The sequence below is a fragment of the Podarcis bocagei genome (genome assembly GCF_964188305.1).
Source record: "Podarcis bocagei genome assembly, chromosome: 7".
Lineage (NCBI taxonomy): Eukaryota > Metazoa > Chordata > Lepidosauria > Squamata > Lacertidae > Podarcis > Podarcis bocagei.
In genome coordinates, this window is record NC_138132.1 from 21,256,470 (window position 1) to 21,279,406 (window position 22,937).

Consider the following 22,937-nt stretch of genomic DNA (forward strand, 5'->3'; position numbering starts at 1 on the left):
TTTCATTTAGATATATTTTTGGGAAAGCTAATATGCCTAATTATCCCGCCATTTTTGTGGCTATCAGTTTTTGGTGTTAAAACATAACAAAACACTGAGCGCATTTGATTCTTCATTTCTTGTGTCTATTAGTATAATCTTAAAGTATATCCTGATGTCTCCTTCTCCTCCCCACCCCCCTTTCCAAGGAGCTAAGAGCACAAAATCAATTGATCAGTAAGGCATAAAGGATGCTTTATTTAAAAAAAGGTATGCTGTGTTATCTTCTGTATACATTTCTAAATTCTTACTATATAGTAAGTATTGTTGGCCACCATTATATTCAGTAACAGTTTTCATATAACAGTTGCATACAGAAAATTGTGTGCTATTTCCCATTAGTGCTGTTTGTTGGAAGGATGAAATGATTCTCAGTTGTTAAAAAAACAATTATTATGTACAACTAATATTCTCTTGAGGAACTGAGGCATCTATTATTTTTCCACTTCCCTTTCCTTAGGATGCTGCTTTCTCCTTTTTTGGAATGTTGCAATTGCATCATTGATTATATAAAGGGACATTGGTAACTATTAATATCTTTTTCCCAATTGCTTCTAATTTTAATTTTTTGAATCTTCTGGACAAATGTCCTCTGCCCAGCTTGTGTGATAGCAGCTATGTTAAACACTGTGGGTTATAAGCATAAGTTGGAATAATTTTCTCACTGATTATGAACTGACCGCACTGCATTTTGTGCAACAAAATGTCATATCGATGCCAGTTAACTAACATGTTACAAGAACATGAGTGGATTTGCAAGATCAGACCAGATTAACCTGATGTGTTGACCATCTCAAACATGGCCAAGCCATATACCCTGACAAGTTCACAATTGGGGCCTCGAGGCAGCTGTTCCTTATCTCCATGTTGTATGATAATCAGTAGTGTAACTGACTATGAAGAAGTTTAAAAAGTACAGCCCTTTATTAATGCTAACCTGATCTCAGATTTATGTCCTCATGCCAGTTGCTAAACAACAAAAGCACTTCTTTTTGGCTCATGACCACTTTGGCATATTAAACAAGGAAGAAGCAAGCTTAACAGTTTCTCTGAGGGTCCAAGCTCATTTTGTCAGCATTCTTATTTGTGAAGCATTTATGCTTTTACATGCCAAGTTGACTTCTCTGTTTCAGGGTTTCATAGGAATTGGTAAGGAACACAATGACCCATTGCAGCAATTTCTAACGCTGTTCCTTTGTAATCTTAGGGTTACCACATTTATCTGTGTGTTCTATGCATTTGTTTTGCTAAACTTTACATGGTCAGCAGCATACAAGAAGCTTCTAGGAATTTCCAATAATTAAGGCTTTCTAGGTTTAACAATATTAATAGCGTTATAAATCTTATGAAATAAGTTTAATACCTTCAGGGGCACCTTAGGCAACTTATTGCCAGTATTTGGCCTTTTGATTTAAAAGGTGTCTGTATTTTCTGCTTAACCATAGATCAGGCATAGGCAAACAGCCTGCCAGATGTTTTGGGACTACAGCTCCCATGATCCCTAGCTAACGACCAGTGGTCAGGGATGATGGGAATTGTAATCCCAAAACATCTGGAAGGCCGAGTTTGCCTATGCCTGCCATAGACCATAAAGCAGAAAACTAAAAATACTGTATTAAATATAGGGTAGGATTAAACGTAGCACTAAGTGGGAGTATGAGCAGTGGGACTTTTCAACCTGTGCCCTCTTCCCATAGTACCATAGGATTGTTGGAAGGGACCTTGTGGGTCATCTAGTCCAACCCCCGTGCAATGCAGGAATCTCTACTAGATCATAGCAGATGGCCATCAACCTCTACTTAACAAATAATAAAGAACCTTTCTGCTCTAAGCACAAGTGAGTAGCAGGATTGGATAATTGAGTGAATGAAGCACCAGCTCTCCCTGTAAGGAAAGACAGCCACACTGCAGAGGAGGCAGGAGTGAGAGCTGTATTGTCCTTTCCCTATTAGACGCTCGGCTAAGGAAAATTGCAGCTGCTTCCAACAGTGACAGTCAAATAGGTAACCCCCTCAGGCACCCATCCCATTGTGGAAGGAGGGGATTTCTTATCCTTAATTGCTGCTTCCTTTAACATACATTTTGGGGGGAGTTAAAGTTTAGCCAATAAAGCTTCTGGGTCACTTACTCTCTTCTTGAAGAAGTTATATTCTAGGATAAATTGGCGTATGATAAATCTTCACTATTAATACTCGGTGTGCCTTGATTTATATTTATAAAAACATTGACTTCAGTGCCCTGCAACTACCACCCCAAGCCATGTGCAGTTCTGCGGCACACTCTAGGGTGCATATTCAGTTCATGAATACTGCTAGACAGGCATAGTGCACATACTCAAACCTGTTCTAGGGGTTCGCCAACCCTCCAGAGTAGTGCATTTGGGGGGGGGAGGCTCATTGCATGAAGGGACTTCATTCCATAAACACAACTTAGTCGAATCACACCCTAGGTTTCCAAAATCATAGATGAAGCTGCATCTCTTTTGCTCTACTATGTAAGATTGGGAGAGCTCCTTCATGCTTCGGTCCACAAGGTATCAGAATTCTAACGGGAGTAAGTGAGGTATGCTGTACCTGCCTGATTCAGAGAGAAGAATTCAGAGGCCACAGTAAGCAGTCAGTGCCAGTTCCATCAAAGGCTTCATGACCACCTTAAAAACCTGTTTCTTAGCGAATGCAATTGGCTGCATCAACTCTTCCACTCAGAGAAAATTCTTGCTACTCCAGAGCAATTCTTTCCATTCTAGTCAGCATTAATGCTGATAATCTATACTACAAAGAAAGAAAAATGGGCCTAAATATTTCAGGGACTTTGAGATGACCAGCATTTATTTTACTTTGTAAGGTTTCTGCTACAGTGAATATTAATAAGTTGCAGCATTTGATAATTTTATTCTTTCAAAACTTGTGTGTGTGGCATACATTTTTCTGACTGGCTAGCATTTTGTCACTTGGTATAAACATTTTTCTAAATGTCTAAATTGGCAGATATTTTCTGGACAGAAAAAGAATGGATAGCAAACAAGTTTCATGAAAGTGTAGATTAGCTAAATCTGGCTTTACAGCTTCTAGTATTCTCCAATGGTCCTCTTAAATGTCGTGATTCTTCGACATGTGACCAACTTCTGAAACAGCTTTTATTTGTTTCTTTAAGGGTCTGTCTTTAGCTGTCATTTTAAAAATCCTTCTTGCCTTACCTTATATTCCTGTCTGTAGTAACTTGCCAAAATCCATGCATTGTTTTCAGTTTTTCACTTAGAATCACTTTCCACTACCCAAAATGATACCAATTGTAATAAATTTTTATACTGCTGTTTAGGCATTTTGGCATTCTTTTGGTTCTTTTACCTTGCACACCTACAGAAGTCCTGCTTTTAGCAAGCGATGCCGAAGATCAGTCACATCCTTGCATGTTGTGACGTCTTAGAGCTAAATAGGTCTGATTAATTTGAACTAGCAGCACTAGCTACCGTTCACTCAGGAATTTGTAACTTTTGTTATAAGAAAGTGAGTTATGTTGGATGCGAAAAATGTATAGGTTGCAAGATAGATTTATTGCTATGATGTAATGTGTCCTGGAATCTACCTTTGGAGTGAATATGTTAAGTGCAGTTACTAGAATTGGTATAGATTGGTGTGGAATTTTCATAAGCCTTGAAGGTGGCTCTCTACTGGGGGAACTTGTGATCTTTCAGATGTTTTGGGACTCCCACATTGGCCCCAGACGCATGACCTATGATCAGAGCTGATGGGAGTTTGGAGTCCCAGCTTTTGGAGGCCACAGGTTCCCTAGCCTTGTTCTGTAAGGTGAAGATGGTGTCTTCCACCCTACCCCACTCAAAAAAGAAAACATGATGCTGGGCATCAGAATCCACTACAGTGGTACCTCGGGTTAAGTACTTAATTCGTTCCAGAGGTCCGTTCTTAACCTGAAGCACCACTTTAGCTAATGGGGCCTCCTGCTGCCGTTGGAGCACAATTTCTGTTCTCATCCTGAAGCAAAGTTCTTAACCTGAGGTACTATTTCTGGGTTAGCGGAGTCTGTAACCTGAAGCGTATGTAACCTGAAGCGTATGTAACCCGAGGTACCACTGTATATGAATTCAGAGTTGTTTCCCAAACCCAGGAATGGCTAAACTCTTGACCTGCTGGACTGCAGTTTCCATCATATCTGAAGATAGGCTGATGACAAGGGCTAGTAGGAGTACAGCAACATCTGGAAGACCCCAGGTTAGCCATCCCTGCCCTAATCCATGATGATGGGAACTCATAGTTGTGCATGTGGGAGATAAATGCACTCTACCTAACTCAGGCTCACTTTCACCTGTTCTTATGCTGTTGGGCTGAGTCCTGGTCTAAGAATAGAGATGGTGGGCCTGAGCCTTAGAAGAAATTGCTTGATTATCATGCTGTGTACATGCATTCGTCTAGGCTTTGGGATCCAATTTGCTCTCCTGCACCGTTTTTTGTTGCAAATTTTATAAAGAGGTAGACCTACAACATAGCTCTTCTAGGATAGCAGTGGGGAACCTCTGCTCTGTGGGCCAGACCTCCCCATTTAGCTAACCATGGCATTTTGGCTGAAACACCTACCTGCCCTATCCCTGACATATGTCATCAGGTATGGGCCAGGTAAAAATGCCTACAGAGCTCTGTGCAAGCCCCTATGTATCTGGCTTTGCAAGCTCTGGTGATCAGCTGATTGCCAGAGCCTGTGAACCACTGTGTACAGGGCACTATAATCACTGAGTTTCACAGTACGAAATGTTTTGCTCGACTGTGTCAAATTTCCTATCCTTCCAGCAGGGCATTGTTACTTGCATGGTGGTAAAGGTAAAGGGACCCCTGACCATTAGGTCCAGTCGTGACCGACTCTGGGGTTGCGGCACTCATCTCGCTTTACTGGCCGAGGGAGCCGGCGTACAGCTTCCAGGTCATGTGGCCAGCATGACTAAGCTGCTTCTGGCGAATTCAGAGCAGCGCACGGAAACACCATTTCCCTTCCCGCCGGAGGGGTACCTATTTATCTACTTGCACTTTGACGTGCTTTCGAACTGCTAGGTTGGTAGGAGCAGGGACCGAGCAACGGGAGCTCACCCCGTCGCAGGGATTTGAACCGCCGACCTTCTGATCGGCAAGTCCTAGGCTCTGTGCCCCCCAAATTTCACCACCTTAATTTTTCTTCATGTACCCATGGACCACTTGGGACAAAAAGAAAATTCCAAGAAAGCCAACTGAATTTTAATTTAGGGAGTGCTTATTTTCTTAATCAACAAAATGGTGTCCAGTGATGCAGTTTTAAGTGATCTGCTGGTTTTCTTTTTTAAAATGAAAAAGATCCTTGGACAAAAAAATCCCTTTAAAAATCTGTTTCTTTTTCTCCTTCCACAAGGGTTTGTTTTGTATGCCAGTACATTGACATTGGTTGAGGTGGTGATGGGGAGAATGTCCAATATCTTTTTCAAACAAAAACTGATGTAGGAAAGTAAACTTTGGTGCCTGTCTACCACAGCATACAACCCTTTACTACCCTGAGATGCATTGGAATTGAGCTTGAGTTATTCTACTGTGAATATGGTATATTGTGCATTGTTATAAGCTATGCTCTACTCCACATTGGAGGAAGAATGGGTGGAGAAACCCAGCCAGATGGGTGAGGTATAAATTATTATTATTATTATTATTATTAGTAGTAGTAGTAGTAGTAGAATGGTACATAACCTAAATAAATGAATGCAGCCCAACCCCTCCTGCCAAAGCCACCTCAATCCGCCAACAGCTGATTGACAGGCTGCAGAGAGTGCAATTTACATTGAGACGGCTCTAGAAGAGCTGTGTTGCATCTGACTAAATCATTGCGTGCCTGGAGCTGGACTCTGGCACACCCTTCGCCACACCATATCTGCCCTGGGGGTTTCCTTCAGGCATGGGAGGAGCAAATTATGTTGTGCTTGCAGAAGTCATTCAATGTCTGCAGTGATTTAGTTGGATACCCAGAGCTTGTGGCAATTTATGAACATCTATGTTCTTTGGAGATGCAGTTGTGCTAGTGTCTATTGGGGTACAAAATCTAGTGTGAGGATGTGTACTGATGGTGAAGCGCACCAGATACCTTGAAGAAGCGCACCAGATTCCCTCCCTGCGACGACGGGCAACAGGCGTGACGACACTTTTTCCTCTCATGCCGTTGGGCCCTCTCTCACTCAGATAAATTGCCCCCATCTCACTGAACAACCCTTTACCCGAAGGTTTCTTTTCCTTTCCTTTTGTAATTCTAGCCCAGAGTATCTTGCGGGGAACCTTTGTGAGGAGATAACTAGTAAATTGGAGTCTCAGGCAGGTTTTCTTAAAATGAATCAAAATTTAAGGCACAATAGTATTTAACACAAGTGGATTAAACTTGGGTTTCGGGAAGCTTTTAATGTTTGATGTATTATAGTATTTTAATATTCTTTTGGAAGCCGCCTAGAGTGGCTGGGGAAGCCCAGCCAGATGGGCGGGGTATAAATAATAAATTATTATTATTATTATTATTATTATTATTATTATTATTATTATTATTATTGGGTTACTTCAGGAATACAGTGCGATTTCACTTTAATGCTTTCTCTGTTGTTGTCGAGTTATAGGTTTGGTTCCTTTATATGGTGATACTTTCAGTTATCCACCCCCTTTAACAACCCTGCTCCTGAGGTATTTTAACTAACAAACCAAAGGGCTCTCCACACCCCCTCCCTTCACTGGGTTTGGGAGTTTGTTCTTTTTCTTAGAAGAATCCCCTCCAGACTAGATTTGAGTCCCAAGTAGGCTGTTCCTTTCCAGCTCCTACTTCTCCTGGCTCAACCTCTGTCTCCCAGTAAAATTCTGGTCTATTCTTCCTACGGGATACCACACTCTGTCCTTCACTGTACTCTCAGAGCGGAATTTTTTTCCCCCAGAAGCAACTCTCCAGTTCACTCTTATACCTCAACCTGTCTCGTATTCTATCTCCCGATCTCTCCAACCTAAATTCCAACCCTGTCCCTCACTCTACCTAACCAACTGTAACCGGTCCAGCAAAACCAACTTTTTCGTCAACCCCCCCCCAAAAAAAGTACTAACAAAATAAACATTAAAAGATGCAGAAAGTATCCTGGCACTATAGTACCCATGCCAATCCTAAATGAAACGCTCCCTTGTAGCAACATGGTATTGGCATTGCTTCAATCTATGTGCTGTCCTAACAAGAGCCCGTGGTAGTTTTGTCTTGGACAGGTGTCTGTCTTTCAACCATTACAACATAGGAACTTTTAGACTTTTAGCACAGCACATAGTTAAAAACTGTAGAATTTGCTTCCGCAATGTGTGATCGCCAACAACCAAGATGGCTTCTAAAGAGAAATTGTTCGTGAATGATAAGGTTACTAGTTGTGATAGCTATCTACTACCTCCTGGATTATGGGCCTGAAGATCAGTTGCTGGAGAACCACAGTAGAACATCAGCCTGGATAGCTCAGTTGAGTAGAGCATGGTGCTGATAACACCAAGGTTTCAGGTTCAATCCTTGTAATGGGACAGCTGCATTTCCTGCATTACAGGGGGTTGGAGTCAATTATCCTCACTGTCCCTTCTAACTCTACAATTCTATGAACAGAAGGCAGTTCTGCTTGTGGCCTCTACAAGCCTATGGGCTGATATAGCAGGGCCCTTACGTTTTTTAATCTCTCCATATCAATACTTCTAGTGGGTTCAGACTGTTGAACATCCAGGTTACCTTTCATTTATGCAGTACTCTGTGTCTGAGGGGCAATTGCAGGGAAGATTTTCATGGCAGGATTCTTGTATCTCAACACTTAGCAAAACCTATGGCATGTGGAATAATTGAATTTTCCTGGGCTGTAGTCAAAGGTTTGGCAGCCCATAATGGGACGCGGGTGGCGCTGTGGGTAAAACCTCAGTGCCTAGGGTTTGCCGATCGTATGGTCGGCGGTTCGAATCCCCGCGGCGGGGTGAGCTCCCGGCGTTCGGTGCCAGCTCCTGCCCACCTAGCAGTTCGAAAGCACCCCTAAGTGCAAGTAGATAAATAGGTACCGCTTTATAGCGGGAAGGTAAACGGCGTTTCCGTGTGCTGCGCTGGTGCTGGCTCGCCAGAACAGCTTCGTCACGCTGGCCACGTGACCCGGAAGTGTCTCCGGACAGCGCTGGCCCCCGGCCTCTTAAGTGAGATGGGCGCACAACCCTAGAGTCGGACACGACTGGCCCATACAGGCAGGGGTACCTTTACCTTTAATGGAGTTGAGAATAACTTGTGAATGGTTTGCTTCTGTCTGGGTACAGAAATCTAATCACAGTAGCCTCTGTTAGCAACTTGTGTAGTGCAGTGACTGAGCTCAGGTATCCACCAGTCCAAAATATCTTATTTAAAGTGTCTACACGATGATTACCAGGGTGGAGCCAGTCTATGATGACAGGAACCTTCTGAAGACTAATGCTGCTATCTCATTTCAGGTGATAAGCAGTTTTTTAAAGCAATGGTAAAACTAAAAAACCCTTAAAAACTCCTTAGAATAAAGTTTAAAGCCTGTAAAGATAAAGACACCAAGAGCATTGTTAAACTTCCTTTCAAACGAATTAACAATTCTTTCCTCTGCAGAATAAAACAACACTAAAAATTATACAGCTGCTGAGCAATAACCAGCAGTATCACATAAAAAAGCAAAGCCCAATTAAAGAATTTATGCAATGCTGTACCCCAGAGCTTTCCAGACTGTGTGTTGTGACACATTATTTTATCGGCTTCAGTGTGTAGGTGTATCACATGAACACTCCCTGTGCTCCTCTCAGGGCTAGAAAGGGGTTAGTTTACTCTCTGGTTTGCTAGTAAAACTGAATTACTGTGTCCCGAAATGACACATGTCTAAAAAGTGTTTCACTAGCATGAAAAGTTTGGAAAGGTCTGCTTTTCACGATCGAAACATTTTGCGTGTAAATGTATGCATGAACTAAGAATGCATTGTCTCTTCTCGCCCTCTTTTGTTAATATGATCAAAGTTTACTGCCGAAATGTGTCCTAATACATAATTCAAGGTTTGACACAGCTGTAACAGTGGGCTTCCCCAAGGTCTATTGGCTATATCAAAAGGTAACAAGACTAAAACTTGGGTTTTTTGTGTAGAAGTGTTACCTGATCTGCCAAATAACTTTCTGCCTGTATCCAAATTGGATTCCTCTAAGACAGGAGTTAAAGCTATGGTTTTCCCAGTAGTGATGTATGGAAGTGAGAGCTGGACCATAAAGAAGGCTGATCGCTGAAGAATTGATGCTTTTGAATTATGGTGTTGGAGGAGACTCTTGAGGGTCCCATGGACTGCAAGAAGATCAAACGTATCCATTCTTAGGGAAATCAGCCCTGAGTGCTCACTGGAAGGACAGACCCTGAAGCTGAGGCTCCAATACTTTGGCCACCTCATGAGAAGAGAAGACTCCCTGGAAAAGACCCTGATGTTGGGAAAGATTGAGGGCACAAGGAGAAGGGGACGACAGAGGACGAGATGGTTGGGCAGTGTTCTCGAAGCTACCAACACATAGCTGTCAACTTTCAGATTTGAAAATAAGGGATCAGCAGCCTCACCTGTCCCGGGGACAGTCTACGGGATATCTAACAATCTGGGATAGCAGTGGGAAGCAGTGGGAAACGGCGCTGGAATAAGGGAATTTCCCGCAAAAAGGAAGGTTGACAGCTATGTACCAACATGAGTTTGACCAAATTGCAAGAGGCAGTGGAAGACAGGAGTGCCTGGCGTGCTCTGGTCCATGGGGTCACAAAGAGTCGGACACGACTAAACGACCTAACAACAAGACAGGAGTGGAGACCCTGTGGTTCCTGCGATGTTGAACTCCCATCTCTGGTCATCATTGTCCATTGCCCAGGCTGGCTGGTGCTGATGATAATCCAACAACATCTGAAGTTCAAAGCTTCCTCGTGCCTGCTCTCATATGATTTCCTGCCTAATATTTTGTAATTCAGCATACCCATATACTTTATGATGTGCAGCGAAGGCACCAGTTGATTTTACACTCCCTTCATCCATGAAGCAGCATATTGCGGACTTCTTGTTTATTTATGGGCAGGGAGTTTCCTCCCTGGAAACACCTGCAATTTGCTAATGTGCACTCTGTACAGCAACACCAAGAAACACCAAAAATAAAAGGAACAGGCTCTGATGCTCACTGATGCAAACTTTGAGCTGCAATAGCTTTGCCTGGGGGAACACCTGAACCTCTTTTGTACACATTGTATGGAGCAAGCATAGTATTGTGACTTGTTTCTGATGATTTGAGGAAACCAGCTCTGAATTTTATACATCTAAAATGGATTTTATTCTTGTGCTTTCTTAAAAGTTATTTCATTGTTATATGTAATAGCAAGGTGTCTTAAAAACAGGCTCTGGTAAGTTCTGTCTGCGCTATGAATGTGTCTTTTCCATGTCTTCTGCCATCAATGCCTAACAAAGCCATGGTTGTACAGAGTGTCTTTCCCCTTTTTCTTCCCAGCACCGATCAGATTTAATAAAAATGGCTTCCATTAGTGGTCTTTGTAGGTCGGCTTGTGCCAACCTGTAGCTGGCTGGGACCGATGGGAGTTGTCTTTGGGCTTTTAGCGAGGCCGGGAGGGAAGGAGACAAATTCTAGAACAAACGCCTTGAAACCTCAGAGCAGGGCTAGTCAATGTGGTGCCATCCAGTTGTTCTTGGACTGTAGCTCCCATTAGCCACAGCAAGTATGCCAGTGGTTAAGGATGTAGTCCAGCAACATCTAGAAGGCGACGGTTGGTTTCCTGTGTCTCAGCACCTTTGTTCCAGACAGGTGTCCATCTTAAGTCTAAAGTTAGGCAGAAACAAGAGGTCTTTTAAGACAAGTACATTTACAATGCATGTCTCTACTTGGGCCTGTTTCCAAGGGGTAGTCACTGTTGAGATTTATTTTTGAGCTGATGTTGCAGAATTGCATTGTTATGACCCGCGCATGCGGGAGGTCCCAGGCTTAGTCCGCAGCATCTCCAGTTGGGCCGGTAGAGACCCATGCCTACATTTCTGAAGAGCCACTGCCAGCTGGTGCCGAGAATACTGAGCTGGATGAAGCCTTGGTGGGGCTCGGTATAAGTTATATTCCTACCTGCTGTGGACTACAGTGCATCGGATGAAGATTCCCCCTCAGGTATGTGCCCCTCTTACCCACCTGCCAGCCAGACCCGATTGCCTCTAGTCCACAAAAGTGTTTCACCACAATGCTAGCGTGTTATTACTGTTACTGATATAGCCTGCACAGCTCAGTTGGTCAGAGTGTGGTGTTAAAAATGCCAAGGATGCAGGTTTGATCCCCGTATTGGGACAGCTGTGTACCCCTGCAATTGCAGGGGGTTGGACTAGATCATGAGTAGGCAAACTAAGGCCCGGGGGCCGGATCCAGCCCAATCGCCTTCTAAATCCGGCCCATGGATGGTCCGGGAATCAGCATGTTTTGACATGAGTAGAATGTGTCCTTTAATTTAAAATGCATCTCTGGGTTATTTGTGGGCCTGCCTGGCGTTTTTACATGAGTAGAATGTGTGCTTTTATTTAAAATGCATCTCTGGGTTATTTGTGGGGCATACGAATTCGTTCATTTCCCCCCCCAAAGTATAGTCCGGCCCCCCACAAGGTCTGAGAGATAGTGGGCTGGCCCCCTGCTGAAAAAGTTTGCTGACCCTGGGCTAGATGATCCTCAGGGTCCCTTCCTTCCAGCACTACAGTTCTAAGATCCTAATATGATGTCATGCTGCAGGAGCCAGAACAGGTTAAATGTTGCATGATGTTTTTGCCCCCTGTCCTCAAAAAAAATACCGTTTTCTAAACAACCAGCCTTTTTTGGGAAAATTCAGTGCTCCGGCCTTTTCTCGAGTTATATGTCTTTGAACCTGGAGAACAAGCAGAAATGAGTCTGGGGTAGGCCTTCCCATTATCCCACTCTTTATGTCTTGCTAAAAGCTTAGGAATCCCACCACATGTGCATCAATGTGTCTTCCGCCTCCCTGCATTTCCAACAGGTATATGGCCTAAATCTGAACACCAACTATGGAATGCATTTTTATTTTTATTTTCTGTTGATTATGTTACAGTTTTTAAAACCAATAAAGCATATAAAAAAGCAACAGCAAAAAAAGTAAAAAAAGTTTAGGAATCCCACCAGAACAGGGAAAGGGGAGCAATTTGAGATTGACTAATTTTTTTTGGGGGGGGAGCGACAGTTGGAGGATGTGAGGGGATGGCGGTACGCATGACATCATTCCCCTGCGACGCAACGAAGAGGAGCTCCGTTCAGACCCGCATCCTTTTCAGGCTTTTACTATTTACCCATTTTCATTAATCCTCCTTCGCCCGGCCGCCCGCGGAACATTCCGCCTACAACCGTCGCGAACCGCAAGATTGTTTCAGCGGGAACTGAGGCGGCAGCTCCGATTGGTCGGCTGTCTGAATGGAGAGAGGCGGGGGGGGAGGAGTGGAAGAGGAAAGATGTTCCTTCCCTCCTCTTGCTGCTGCTGCCGGAAGCGCCCCAGGCGGAAGTGAGTGCCGGTGTCATCCGAGGAGGAAGCTGGCGGAGGGAACAGGCGTGCTGTCGAGCGGCGGACTTGGGGGCCCAGCATGGCGGCGCAGCGGCTGGGCGATCTGTGGGCCGAGACCCCCCTGGAGAGCCGGATCTTCTGCTCGGTGCTGCTCTTCTCGTGGGCCGTCTACCTGTGGGAGGCGCTGCTCGCCTGGCGGCAGGTCGGAGGCAACCTTTCCCTTCCTTTTCATGCCCCCCCCCGCCCCGTTGAGTTGCAGCAATTGGTAGCTGACCTCGTTGGAAGAGGAGGAGGAACGACAGAAATCCCCCCCCCGGTGATTCCAGCACCCGAGGCTGCTGTCAAGGCAAGGGTGGGGGAATCTCCTGGCCCGCCTTTCTCAACCTTAGATCCCCAGATGTTAGACTACCAACCCCCCCCCCCATCATCCCTGACCTCTGGTCCCGCTTGCTTAGGGATGGCGGAGGTCGTGGTCCAAGACCACCTGGGCCACCCAAGGTTGAGAAACGCTAGGTCAGATGTTGCAGGGCTGCCTCTCCCGTTGCCTGAGGCCACACACACACCCCTTGCTGAAGTTAAGCAGGCCTGGGTGGGGAGGCAGCCACGTTGACACTACCTTAAGTTCCATCCAGGGGGGGGGGAAAGCCAGGTGTTAAATCTCTGGGCGTGAAATAACAGCCTCCTGACCTGAGAGTTTTTTTCCTCCTTTTCTTCACAGCTGTCAACCCCACCCCTGCTTTGGCAACTGGGAAGGGGGTGGCCATCCATTGCTGCTGATCTAAGGCTTTTAATACCGCGCATGCTTCCTAAGCCGATAAATGATTTTATTATCTCTTCTGTAGTCTTTCCTGTATAGGATAGCTTTTGGTTTGCTAGCTCCTCTCTTTGTAGCAGTGGTGGAGAACCTGTGGCCCTCTGCATGCTGTTGGACTCGTACCAGCTGGAGCCATAGCAGTCCTCCTCTGTCTGTTGGTCCCCTATTGTGCCCTTTGTTTCTTTTCTCCATATATGGTGCTGAAGAGGATGTGATGATTTACTATTACTTCCTTGTCCCCTCTGTGTCCTCCTCAGCAAGGTGCCCAACTTTGAAAAGCTGTCTTAATAGCAGGGTTCTTGAATTGACTTAGTACAGCAATTGTGTGTTAGTGTTAAAATAAATTAGGAGACCCAAAGACTACAAACTTGCATCTCCCAAAGTACCCATAGCAAGCGGTTGATAAGAGCAACCATGCTGCTGTTAGACCTAATTCATTCAGGCAACTGTTCTGAGCATGCTTACAAGGAAGTAAGCCTCATTGGATACAGTGCTATTGATTTCCAAGCAAACATGTACGGGTTTGTTATGTGTGTAGACCTTACTGGTGTGTGTATGCAAAAGTTTATTGGACTTTGCACATTGCTGCTGGTGGTATCAAAATTTTAAAGGAATTTTCTCAATACATTGCTGAAACTTGGTTTATAACAACAGGATCATTGAGAGACTACAGTAAAATCAGACCCAAGGACACTTTTACTTTTCTCAAAATATGGGATGTAAGGTTTGCCTCAAATAACTGAATTGTGCAAATTCCCACCATTGTAGCTTAAGGCTATGTAGATTTGTAGAAACCACAGTGAATCTGTGGTGGAAATTAGGGCAAGTTGTGGTGTATGGGATTTCCCCCATTTTAATTTTATTAATGGTATTAATTCTGAAGCTACAGAGACAAACGAGACTTTAGCCACACCCACACATTTCTCATATCATGTTTCCTTTCTCACTCCCCCACTCTTGAATCAAAGAATAGGGAAGAGGAAAATGTGGAGAACATTGAAGAGGCATCAAGTAGTCAAGTAGAACTAGGAAGTTCTGCCAGCTACTTTAAAATGTCTCAATGTTCTATTACTCTTGGCAAAAGTCACATTTTGCTGTTAGGCATAGCTTCTGCCTTCTATTTTTGTAGGCGTTTGTTTATTTACTTGTATAAAAATTTCTACCCCGCCTGCGTACATCGCTAAGAGTGCCCACAAGGTTAATTCTTTAGGCCCATTGATTTGTTGTTGCATGCCCAGGCTTTGGAGGAGATCCCAATATCACCTGTGTCATTTTGTAGTCCTGGAATACTTTGTCACTAACAATCCTTGGCTAGAAAGAAGAGGGGCTTCCCGTGACACCTGAGAACAGAGCTTTAGAAGGTAGATGGTAACTTGTATTTACTGCTATGTTTAAAATATTTCAGAGGACTGTGTACAGGACAACCACCCATGTTCCACTGGAATTAGGACCAATCATGGACTCGGAAACATTTGAGAAATCTCGCCTTTATCAATTGGATAAAAGTGCTTTCAGCTTTTGGTCAGGGCTGTACTCAGAGATAGAGGGCACAGTAAGTATCTGTTTTGCCTCTTAAGTTCTGTGGTTTTTCTTTATTAGTTAGAATGTAAAATAGTATTTCAAAATGTATTGGGAATGAGATTTTCATTTAAGCATCAGAAAATGCACAATATCTAGCCTAATCCTATGACAGGATGTAAGTCTTCCCTTGTTAAGGTGCTCTTACGGTAGTGCAAAGGCGGAGGATGAGAGAGGCTTGATTTTGTTGTTCATGAGATTCCTAAACTTCGGGGCTAGCCTGTTCCATAAAGCTGTGGTTTGACTTTTTACAGGTGATCCTTCTGTGTGGAGGAATCCCTTTCCTCTGGTCTGTATCTGGAGACATTTCAGCTCGTGCTGGTTTTGGGCCTGAATATGAGGTAGGTCCCTGTGTCCCCCACTCCACCTGTAACTAAACTATCCATTTTTAATAAAATTCCATCTGCTATTCCCTTTGCCTTTTTAAATATGAGCAATGAGAGCATGGAAAAAATCCTACCGAATGGGACCAAAGGCTGATCTTGTTCAAGACTATGTTTTCCTGCAGTGGCAGGCCAGATGCCTTTATAGGAAGTCCCTAAGCAGCGCGGGTGGCGCTGTGGGTTAAACCACAGAGCCTAGGACTTGCCGATCAGAAGGTCGGCGGTTTGAATCCCCACAACGGGGTGAGCTCCCGTTGCTCGGTCCCAGCTCCTGCCAACCTAGCAGTTCGAAAGCATGTCAAAGTGCAAGTAGATAAATAGGTACCGCTCCGGCGGGAAGGTAAGCGGCGTTTCTGTGTGCTGCTCTGGTTTGCCAGAAGTGGCTTAGTCATGCTGGCCACATGACCCGGAAGCTGTACACCAGCTTCCTCGGCCAATAAAGTGAGATGAGAACCACAACCCCAGCGTTGGCCACAACTGGACCTAATGGTCAGGGGTCCCTTTACCTTTACCTTAAGCAGGGCATGGAGGCAACGTTGGGATAATCCCCAGAGCAGTATGTGGGGGGAGGAGAGAGGCACTCATTCCATCTGGCTCCCACAAGCACAATGGGGATTGTTCCATCTGGAAAGCAGGGATGCTTGCGCTGATGGAACAATCGTAATAGCATGGCATTGAATTCCTCCCAATATGTCTGAAGTTAGGGAAGTACTGACTTGTATTTCCCCCCTCCTTATGCATAGATTGTTCAATCCTTGGTGTTCCTGCTGCTTGCTACACTCTTCAGTGCTGTCACCGGTCTTCCATGGAGCCTCTATAATACTTTCGTCATCGAGGAAAAACATGGCTTCAACCAGCAGGTATCTTATAGTATTTGTTGGCTGCCAAATTGATAGCAGTTTTCCTTCCGTGACTGTATGATATGTGCTTATTTGGCTTTCAAATCTGTAAAGGAGCTGTGGGAAGCCTTTGGCCCTCCAAATGTTGCTGAATTACAACCACTGTCATTGGCACGCTTGCTAGGGTTGATGGGAGTTGTAGTTCAGCACCATCTTGGAAGGCCATCAGTTCCCTATGCCTGCTGTACCGATTCTCCTGTTTCATCTACAGTGGTACCTCGCAAGACGAATGCCTCGCAAGACGAAAAACTCACTAGACGAAAGGGTTTTGCGTTTTTTGAGCTGCTTCGCAAGACGAATTTCCCTATGGGCTTGCTTCGCAAGACGAAACGTCTTGCGAGTTCTTGCGAGTTTGTTTCCTTTTTCTTAAAGCCGCTAAGCCGTTAATAGCCGCTAAGCCGTTAATAGCCGCTAAGCCGCTAATAGCCACTAAGCCGCTAATAGCTGTGCTTCACAAGACGAAAAAACCGCAAGACGAAGAGACTCGCGGAATGGATTAATTTCGTCTTGCGAGGCACCACTGTAACTGTTCTCCAATGGCCTAGACAAGTTTTGAGTGGGGCTAAACAGCATGCGATTTTTGAACCTCTTATATATTCACATAGCTAGCTTCCAAACATTTCACCTTAATTATCTCTTTTTCTGCAGACTCTGGGATTCTTTTTTAAAGATGCAATCAAGAAGTTTATAGTGACCCAGTGTATCCTGTTGCCAGTAACGTCACTTCTACTTTACATCATTAAAATAGGTGGAGACTATTTCTTCATTTATGCATGGCTTTTCACCTTAGTAGTTTCTTTGGTGAGTATGTGATGCAGTCTGCTGTGTCCAGAATTCCTTCATGTGTAACTCTTATTAAATTGGGGAGTTGGTTGTCTCAAGTCACTAAAACGGCTTGCCTGCTTATCATGGTTTCCTTTCCATCTTGCCCCGTAAAACTGTTAACTTTGCTAACAGGTCAGTTTAACTAAATTATTCTTATTTAGTTAACCTGGCAGGTGTGGCAGAGGGCACAATCTAGTCCAGGTTAAGCACTATTCAATCTCTGGCTACAACATTTAATTAAAGAATCAAATGAAAATGTGTCTTGATTAATCAGGTAGTTGATGTTTAAGTTTGATACATGTTTTAAAATATACCAAGCAGCATTTTAGAGGAGGCTGTTTCTTCTGTGTGTGACAGAAGGGCAGAAGGGGTGCAAACAGGATTTTTGGGGCCCACTGCAGTGTATATGGATCCCCCCCAAAAAGAAGTTGTTGAAGGCGGTCATTAGGAAATTTTGAACTGGGTGTCATCAGTATGTTGACAATATCCGGACCTGAGGTGCACCACCACTGCATTAGTAACTCTAGGCTGGATTACTGCAATTCTCTCTTATGTAGAAGTGCCTTTGACGCTGTATTGCACATTCCTGGAGATAAAGGTTAATGATGAATAAACTGGCCTAAGGTGTCTCTGTTTTAACAGTTGTGCTCCACTGTAGGTCCTTGTCACAATCTATGCAGACTACATTGCTCCCTTGTTCGATAAATTCATCCCACTCCCTGAAGGAGAGCTGAAGCAGCAGATTGAGGAGATGGCAAAGAATATAGACTTTCCTCTGACCAAAGTGTATGTGGTGGAAGGTGAGAGTCCATACATCTCTGGGATAGCACATGTCACAAGGCAGCTTGTGATGATAGGAAAACAGCAGAATATATTATCAGGATCCAACCCCAACGCAACTTAAAATGCATTACACCCTTACAATATGTTACACCCTTAAATATTTATCATTTTACTATATTTTTTACCATATTTACCACAATCCATTTTAGATTGTAAAAAATTGGGATGATAGCCAATCTTCTTCATAGAGTAGACCCAATGAAGCCTGTGGATGCAATTATTACTTAGTTGACTATTGCCCTTGGACTAACAGGATAGACAACATGCAATGGCACCAGTCATGCTTTCCTGGGGAGGGACAGAAGGATCACCATTATAGGGTACCATCAAGGGAAGTGTCTTTGATAAGAAGGGCCCTGCTGGGTTGGGCCAAAGGCCCATCTAGTCCTGCAGTCTGTTCTCACAGTGGCCAACAATAGTCACCCACCTAACCTCTGAGGGCTGGGCCAGCTGACGATCTCGGCTGAAGGACAGATTCATGTGGACTTACCTCCCCACTTAAAATCTGTCCCCAAGATAAAGGGGACACGTTCACTTGCTTGCTTCTGTAATGTGACTTCGTTCCCTTCCTTCTCCCACCTGCCCCAGGTTCCAAACGGTCTTCCCACAGCAATGCTTATTTCTACGGCTTCTTCAAGAACAAGCGTATTGTGCTGTTTGACACTCTCTTGGAGGATTATTCTGCCCTTAACAAAGAGCGCCCTGAGGAGCCTGGCTCAGAGAACCAGGAGGCTGGAGGAGACGGGGAAGATGCCAAGGCAAAGGCTAAAGCCAAAGTAAGCATCTGGATTGGGACGGGCGGGGGGGGGGGGAGGTTATATTACTAAGGTGCGGCCGTTCTAAGATTTCCTAGGTGGACTGGAAAGAAGGCAAGGGCAATTGTTCAGGGAGTGCAAGCGTGCACATCAGATCCTTGGCAATAAATGCTGAAGTGGTTGTAGGTGGCTTTTACCCAGGGCTGGGGAACCTGAGGTCCAGAGGCCAAATCCAGGCCTCTCTATTCTGGCCCTCAGGGCTATCCCCAGGCCACACTCTTCACTGACCCTGTTCCGTGCCCTCATCACGTTCCTTTGCATCGATGGTGGAATGTAGCCTTCTGCACAAAGAGAGGTCACCCATGTTCCCCCCCTTACTTTTGCCTCTGGCCACACCCACCGCTGCCGCGCAGCCCCTGGGAGGTCGCTTGCGAGAGAATGGTTTCCCATTTTTGCAATAACCCCGAAGCCAGAATGTGGCTCATAATTCGTTGTAGCTATGAACTTCTGTTACCTGCTATTCTGCACATTTCTTTTTAGGACAAAGCTCTGAGCAACCAGAGCTTTTCTACAGTAGCTCCATTACTTTGCAGATCTCTTCCCAGGGAGTTAAGCCATGGCTTCCTCTCTTATTTATTTTTAGGGAAACCCTATTTTAAAATCAACTTTTCAACGACCTTATTTTTCTGATGCCACTTTGAGCTGTTGCTGTTATTGTATGGCTAGATGTGTTCTGCCGTGCATTAGGATAATACACTTGAAAATATTTATATTATGAGCCATCTTGGAAGGGGTAACCCTAACAGGAGGCCTACAGATACAGTATTGTAGTCCCAGGGTTGGTTACATAAACTATCAAAATTTAAAAGGGGCTTTCCCAAAGCGTCCAGTATTGACCCCCTGGGATTGATTAGATTGTGCAGCGGGGGTGACTAAGGACCCAGAGAGTCAAAAGAGGGTCAAAAAGCACCCAGGAGTAGGAAAGCCATTCACAAAATGTCATGTGAAGAATTTCTGCTTCCTGTCTTGCATTCGTGAGCTTGGAAGATTCTTTGCTCATGCTTGGATAACATGTTCCTTCTTTCTCCCCCCCTTTTTTTTTTACTCTAGAATAAGAAGCAAGGTTGCAAAAATGAAGAAGTCTTGGCTGTGCTGGGTCATGAGCTGGGGCACTGGAAACTTGGCCACACGATTAAAAACATCGTCATCAGCCAGGTGAGCAGAAAGCACCAAGGAAATTCCCATGGGTTTTGCTTGAGCGTGCTTATATTGACATGCAGCGTCATTCCTTTAGTTATGGAAGCAGTGAAAAGGAATGTAAGCAAGCAAGAGTGTAAATGGGGAGGGGTGTTAACAGAGAGGTGACTTAGAGCTGAACAGCCCATTACACAGAAATCTGATTGACCTCCCACTTTCCCCCTCTTAAGACTTTAAAAGCGGTCCAGGAGACAGGGGCAGGGGGATGGAAACGGACTGCATCAGTGCTTAGGTGCCATTAGGGTGGAGGTTAGCTTTTCTCTTATTTCTCCCCTGCACTGTGTTCCTTGGAAGCTGCTATAAGCCACAGTGGCTGGGGATGTATTTACCTGTCTTTTGGTCCCAGGTGTGGAAGCTCCAGCTGCGGCTGGATGCAGTGCCAAGACTGCTCATGCAGGCAGATGGCTAACAGCATGTGATACCTTTCTTAAAACATCTACACTGCGCTACTGGACCAGGTTCAAGACTCTTGTGCTGATCTGCAGAGCCATGAATAACTTGGGTCCGGGACATCTTAAGGCCCGCCTGAGCCCTTATATCCCAACCCAATCACTGAGATCATTTGGAGGAGCACTGTTAGTTGCCCCGCATGTTACAGTGCCCCGACTGGCCTCCACTAGAAGTTGGGTACTGAGCGTCACAGGCCCCATGGTGCAGTACACTCTTCCAACAGATTCAGCAGGCATCTTTGCTTCTGAATTTCAGGTGCCTATTCAAGGCTCTTTTATGCCAACTCTGCAGTTCCACATTTTCTAATTTTAATGATTGCTCCCATACCACTTTAAAAGGTTTAGTAATTTATTTTTATATTGTTGTACACCGCTCTGATATTTTATGAGATATTGGTATATTGATACTTTTACAAATAAAAAATGGTTGCTAACAAATCATTAAGGCATCACATATTGCTCTTTTTTTCTTTTTCTTTCCTAGATGAACTCCTTCTTGTGTTTCTTTTTATTTGCCGTGTTGATTGGTCGAAAGGAGCTCTTTGCAGCTTTTGGATTTTATGATACTCAGCCAACCCTGATAGGCCTGTTGATCATCTTTCAGTTTATTTTCTCTCCTTATAATGAGGTAAATTTCTGCTTTTGATTGCACACTCAAGCCATTATTGCTGAAATGCTATAGTAGTTTCTTTGCGGACTTAAACCCTCCTGTCCTACAATAATGCTGTCAGAATTCTGATTCATTTTTTAATAATTTCCTCAGTGGTACCAGTTGTGTAGCATTTCTTTGTTTTTATTTTGCAGATTTATAAACTGCTTCACACCCAGAAGCTGTTGAAGTAGTATACAATTTAAAGAATTGTCTTTACCATGCAGAAGGCTAGTGGGTACGAGGCTGGGGTCTGGAGGATTCTGAAACATGTTCTGAGTTCTTAATGTAACTTCCCTATATTGTTTCCCTTACAGGTTCTCTCCTTCTGCTTAACTGTATTAAGTAGGCGATTTGAATTTCAAGCGGATGCATTTGCTAAGAATCTTGGGAAGGCTACAGACTTGTATTCCGCTCTGATCAAGCTAAACAAAGATAATCTGGGATTTCCTGTTTCAGACTGGTTGTTTTCAATGTGGCATTATTCTCATCCTCCGCTGTTAGAAAGACTTCAAGCACTGAAACAATCTAAGCAAGACTGAATGAAATAACTACTGGCTCAAAGGAGCTTCCATCCCAAAACAAATTTCCAGTTTTTAAAAACCATCTATACATATATATATTCATTCCATTCCTGAGCACACCATTCTGCATAGCAACATGCGCTGTTCACCTTATTTGAAAGTAGCGCCCAAAAATCCTGTATCCAATTTACGGAACTGAATTTTAAAGAGAAATACCTTGCGGGGACTGAATTGGAAAGGAATGTAACATGTAAAGTTTTATCTGAAAATCTTAACAAAGCAGTACTTGAGGGGAAAGTTTAACTTGTCACAACCTGAAGTATCCATGCTTGAATTTGTGAAAGCTTTGAATGTGACTTTTGTACCTTTTAAGCAGTTTGTCTGGGTGTTATTACAGTACGATAAACTTCTAGCTTTCCTACCTCATCCAATGAGGGGGTCTGATCCTGGATAACTATCCTTCCCCCCTCCCCTTCTGACCGTTGGATTTCAAGCATTTAAACCAAACGCTGTCTGGACTGAAAGTGTGAACTTTCCCCTTTAGGTCCAAGTTCATACCTGCAAAGAAAGAAAAGGCTACTTTTTACAGAGAAAATAAAGTCGCCTCTCTCCCTGTATGGGGAATGGAGAATAAATTACAGCTCATGAAACATTCTGCTTATGTGTGTCCCATATATTGTGTGCATGATGGTGGTTTGGAACTTGTCTGGTCTCATCTCCCCCTACCCACTGATTTTCTGGATAGCAGGGGTTTGGAAGGAATAACTATGTAACAAAAGCTATACTCGTTTGTCAAGAAAAAAGAAACTGACCTGGTTAACTTGCATCATTGAATAGTCATACAGTCATACCTCGCGTTACAGATACTCCAGGTTGCGTTTTTTCAGGTTACAGGCACGCCGAAACCCAGAAATACCAGAACGGGTTACTTCCGGGTTTCGGTGGATGCACAGAAGTGCCAAATCGCAACCCACGTGTGCGCAGACGCGGCGCTGCGGGTTGCGAACGCTGCAGGTTGCAAACGTGCCTCCCGCACGGATCATATTTGCAACCCGAGCATCCACTGTACAGTGGTACCTCAGGTTACATATGCTTCAGGTTATATAAACTTCAGGTTACAGACTCCGCTAACCCGGAAATATTACCTCGGGTTAAGAACTTTGCTTCAGGATGAGAACAGAAATTGTGCTCCTACGGCGTGGCAGCAGCAGGAGGCCCCATTAGCTAAAGTGGTGCTTCAGGTTAAGAACAGTTTCAGGTTAAGTATGGACCTCTGTAACAAATTAAGTACTTTACTTGAGGTACCACTGTATATTCAATCCCTAAAGTGGGTACTGTGCAGC

General features: G+C 44.2%; 1 protein-coding gene across 1 annotated transcript; it reads left to right on the forward strand.

Annotated features, from left to right (window-relative positions):
• The first annotated feature begins 12,557 nt into the window (after positions 1-12,557).
• ZMPSTE24 (zinc metallopeptidase STE24) lies at positions 12,558-22,244 on the forward strand. The gene is made up of 10 exons (XM_081201987.1): positions 12,558-12,820; positions 14,838-14,984; positions 15,265-15,351; positions 16,137-16,253; positions 16,941-17,093; positions 17,776-17,917; positions 18,549-18,736; positions 19,826-19,930; positions 20,906-21,049; positions 21,388-22,244. The coding sequence occupies exons 1-10, from the start codon at positions 12,698-12,700 to the stop codon at positions 21,610-21,612; spliced, it is 1,431 nt and encodes a 476-aa protein (XP_081058113.1). The 5' UTR covers positions 12,558-12,697; the 3' UTR covers positions 21,613-22,244.
• The last annotated feature ends 693 nt before the right edge of the window (positions 22,245-22,937 follow it).

What these genes read in the sequence shown, in the direction of transcription:
- ZMPSTE24 (XM_081201987.1), top strand. Translation starts at nt 12,698, where the DNA reads ATGGCGGCGCAGCGGCTGGGCGATCTGTGGGCCGAGACCCCCCTGGAG. An exon ending in AACATGGCTTCAACCAGCAG is followed by an intron (nt 16,254 to 16,940) that starts GTATCTTATAGT and finishes CTTTTTCTGCAG; the next exon opens with ACTCTGGGATTCTTTTTTAA. An exon ending in CAAAGTGTATGTGGTGGAAG is followed by an intron (nt 17,918 to 18,548) that starts GTGAGAGTCCAT and finishes CACCTGCCCCAG; the next exon opens with GTTCCAAACGGTCTTCCCAC.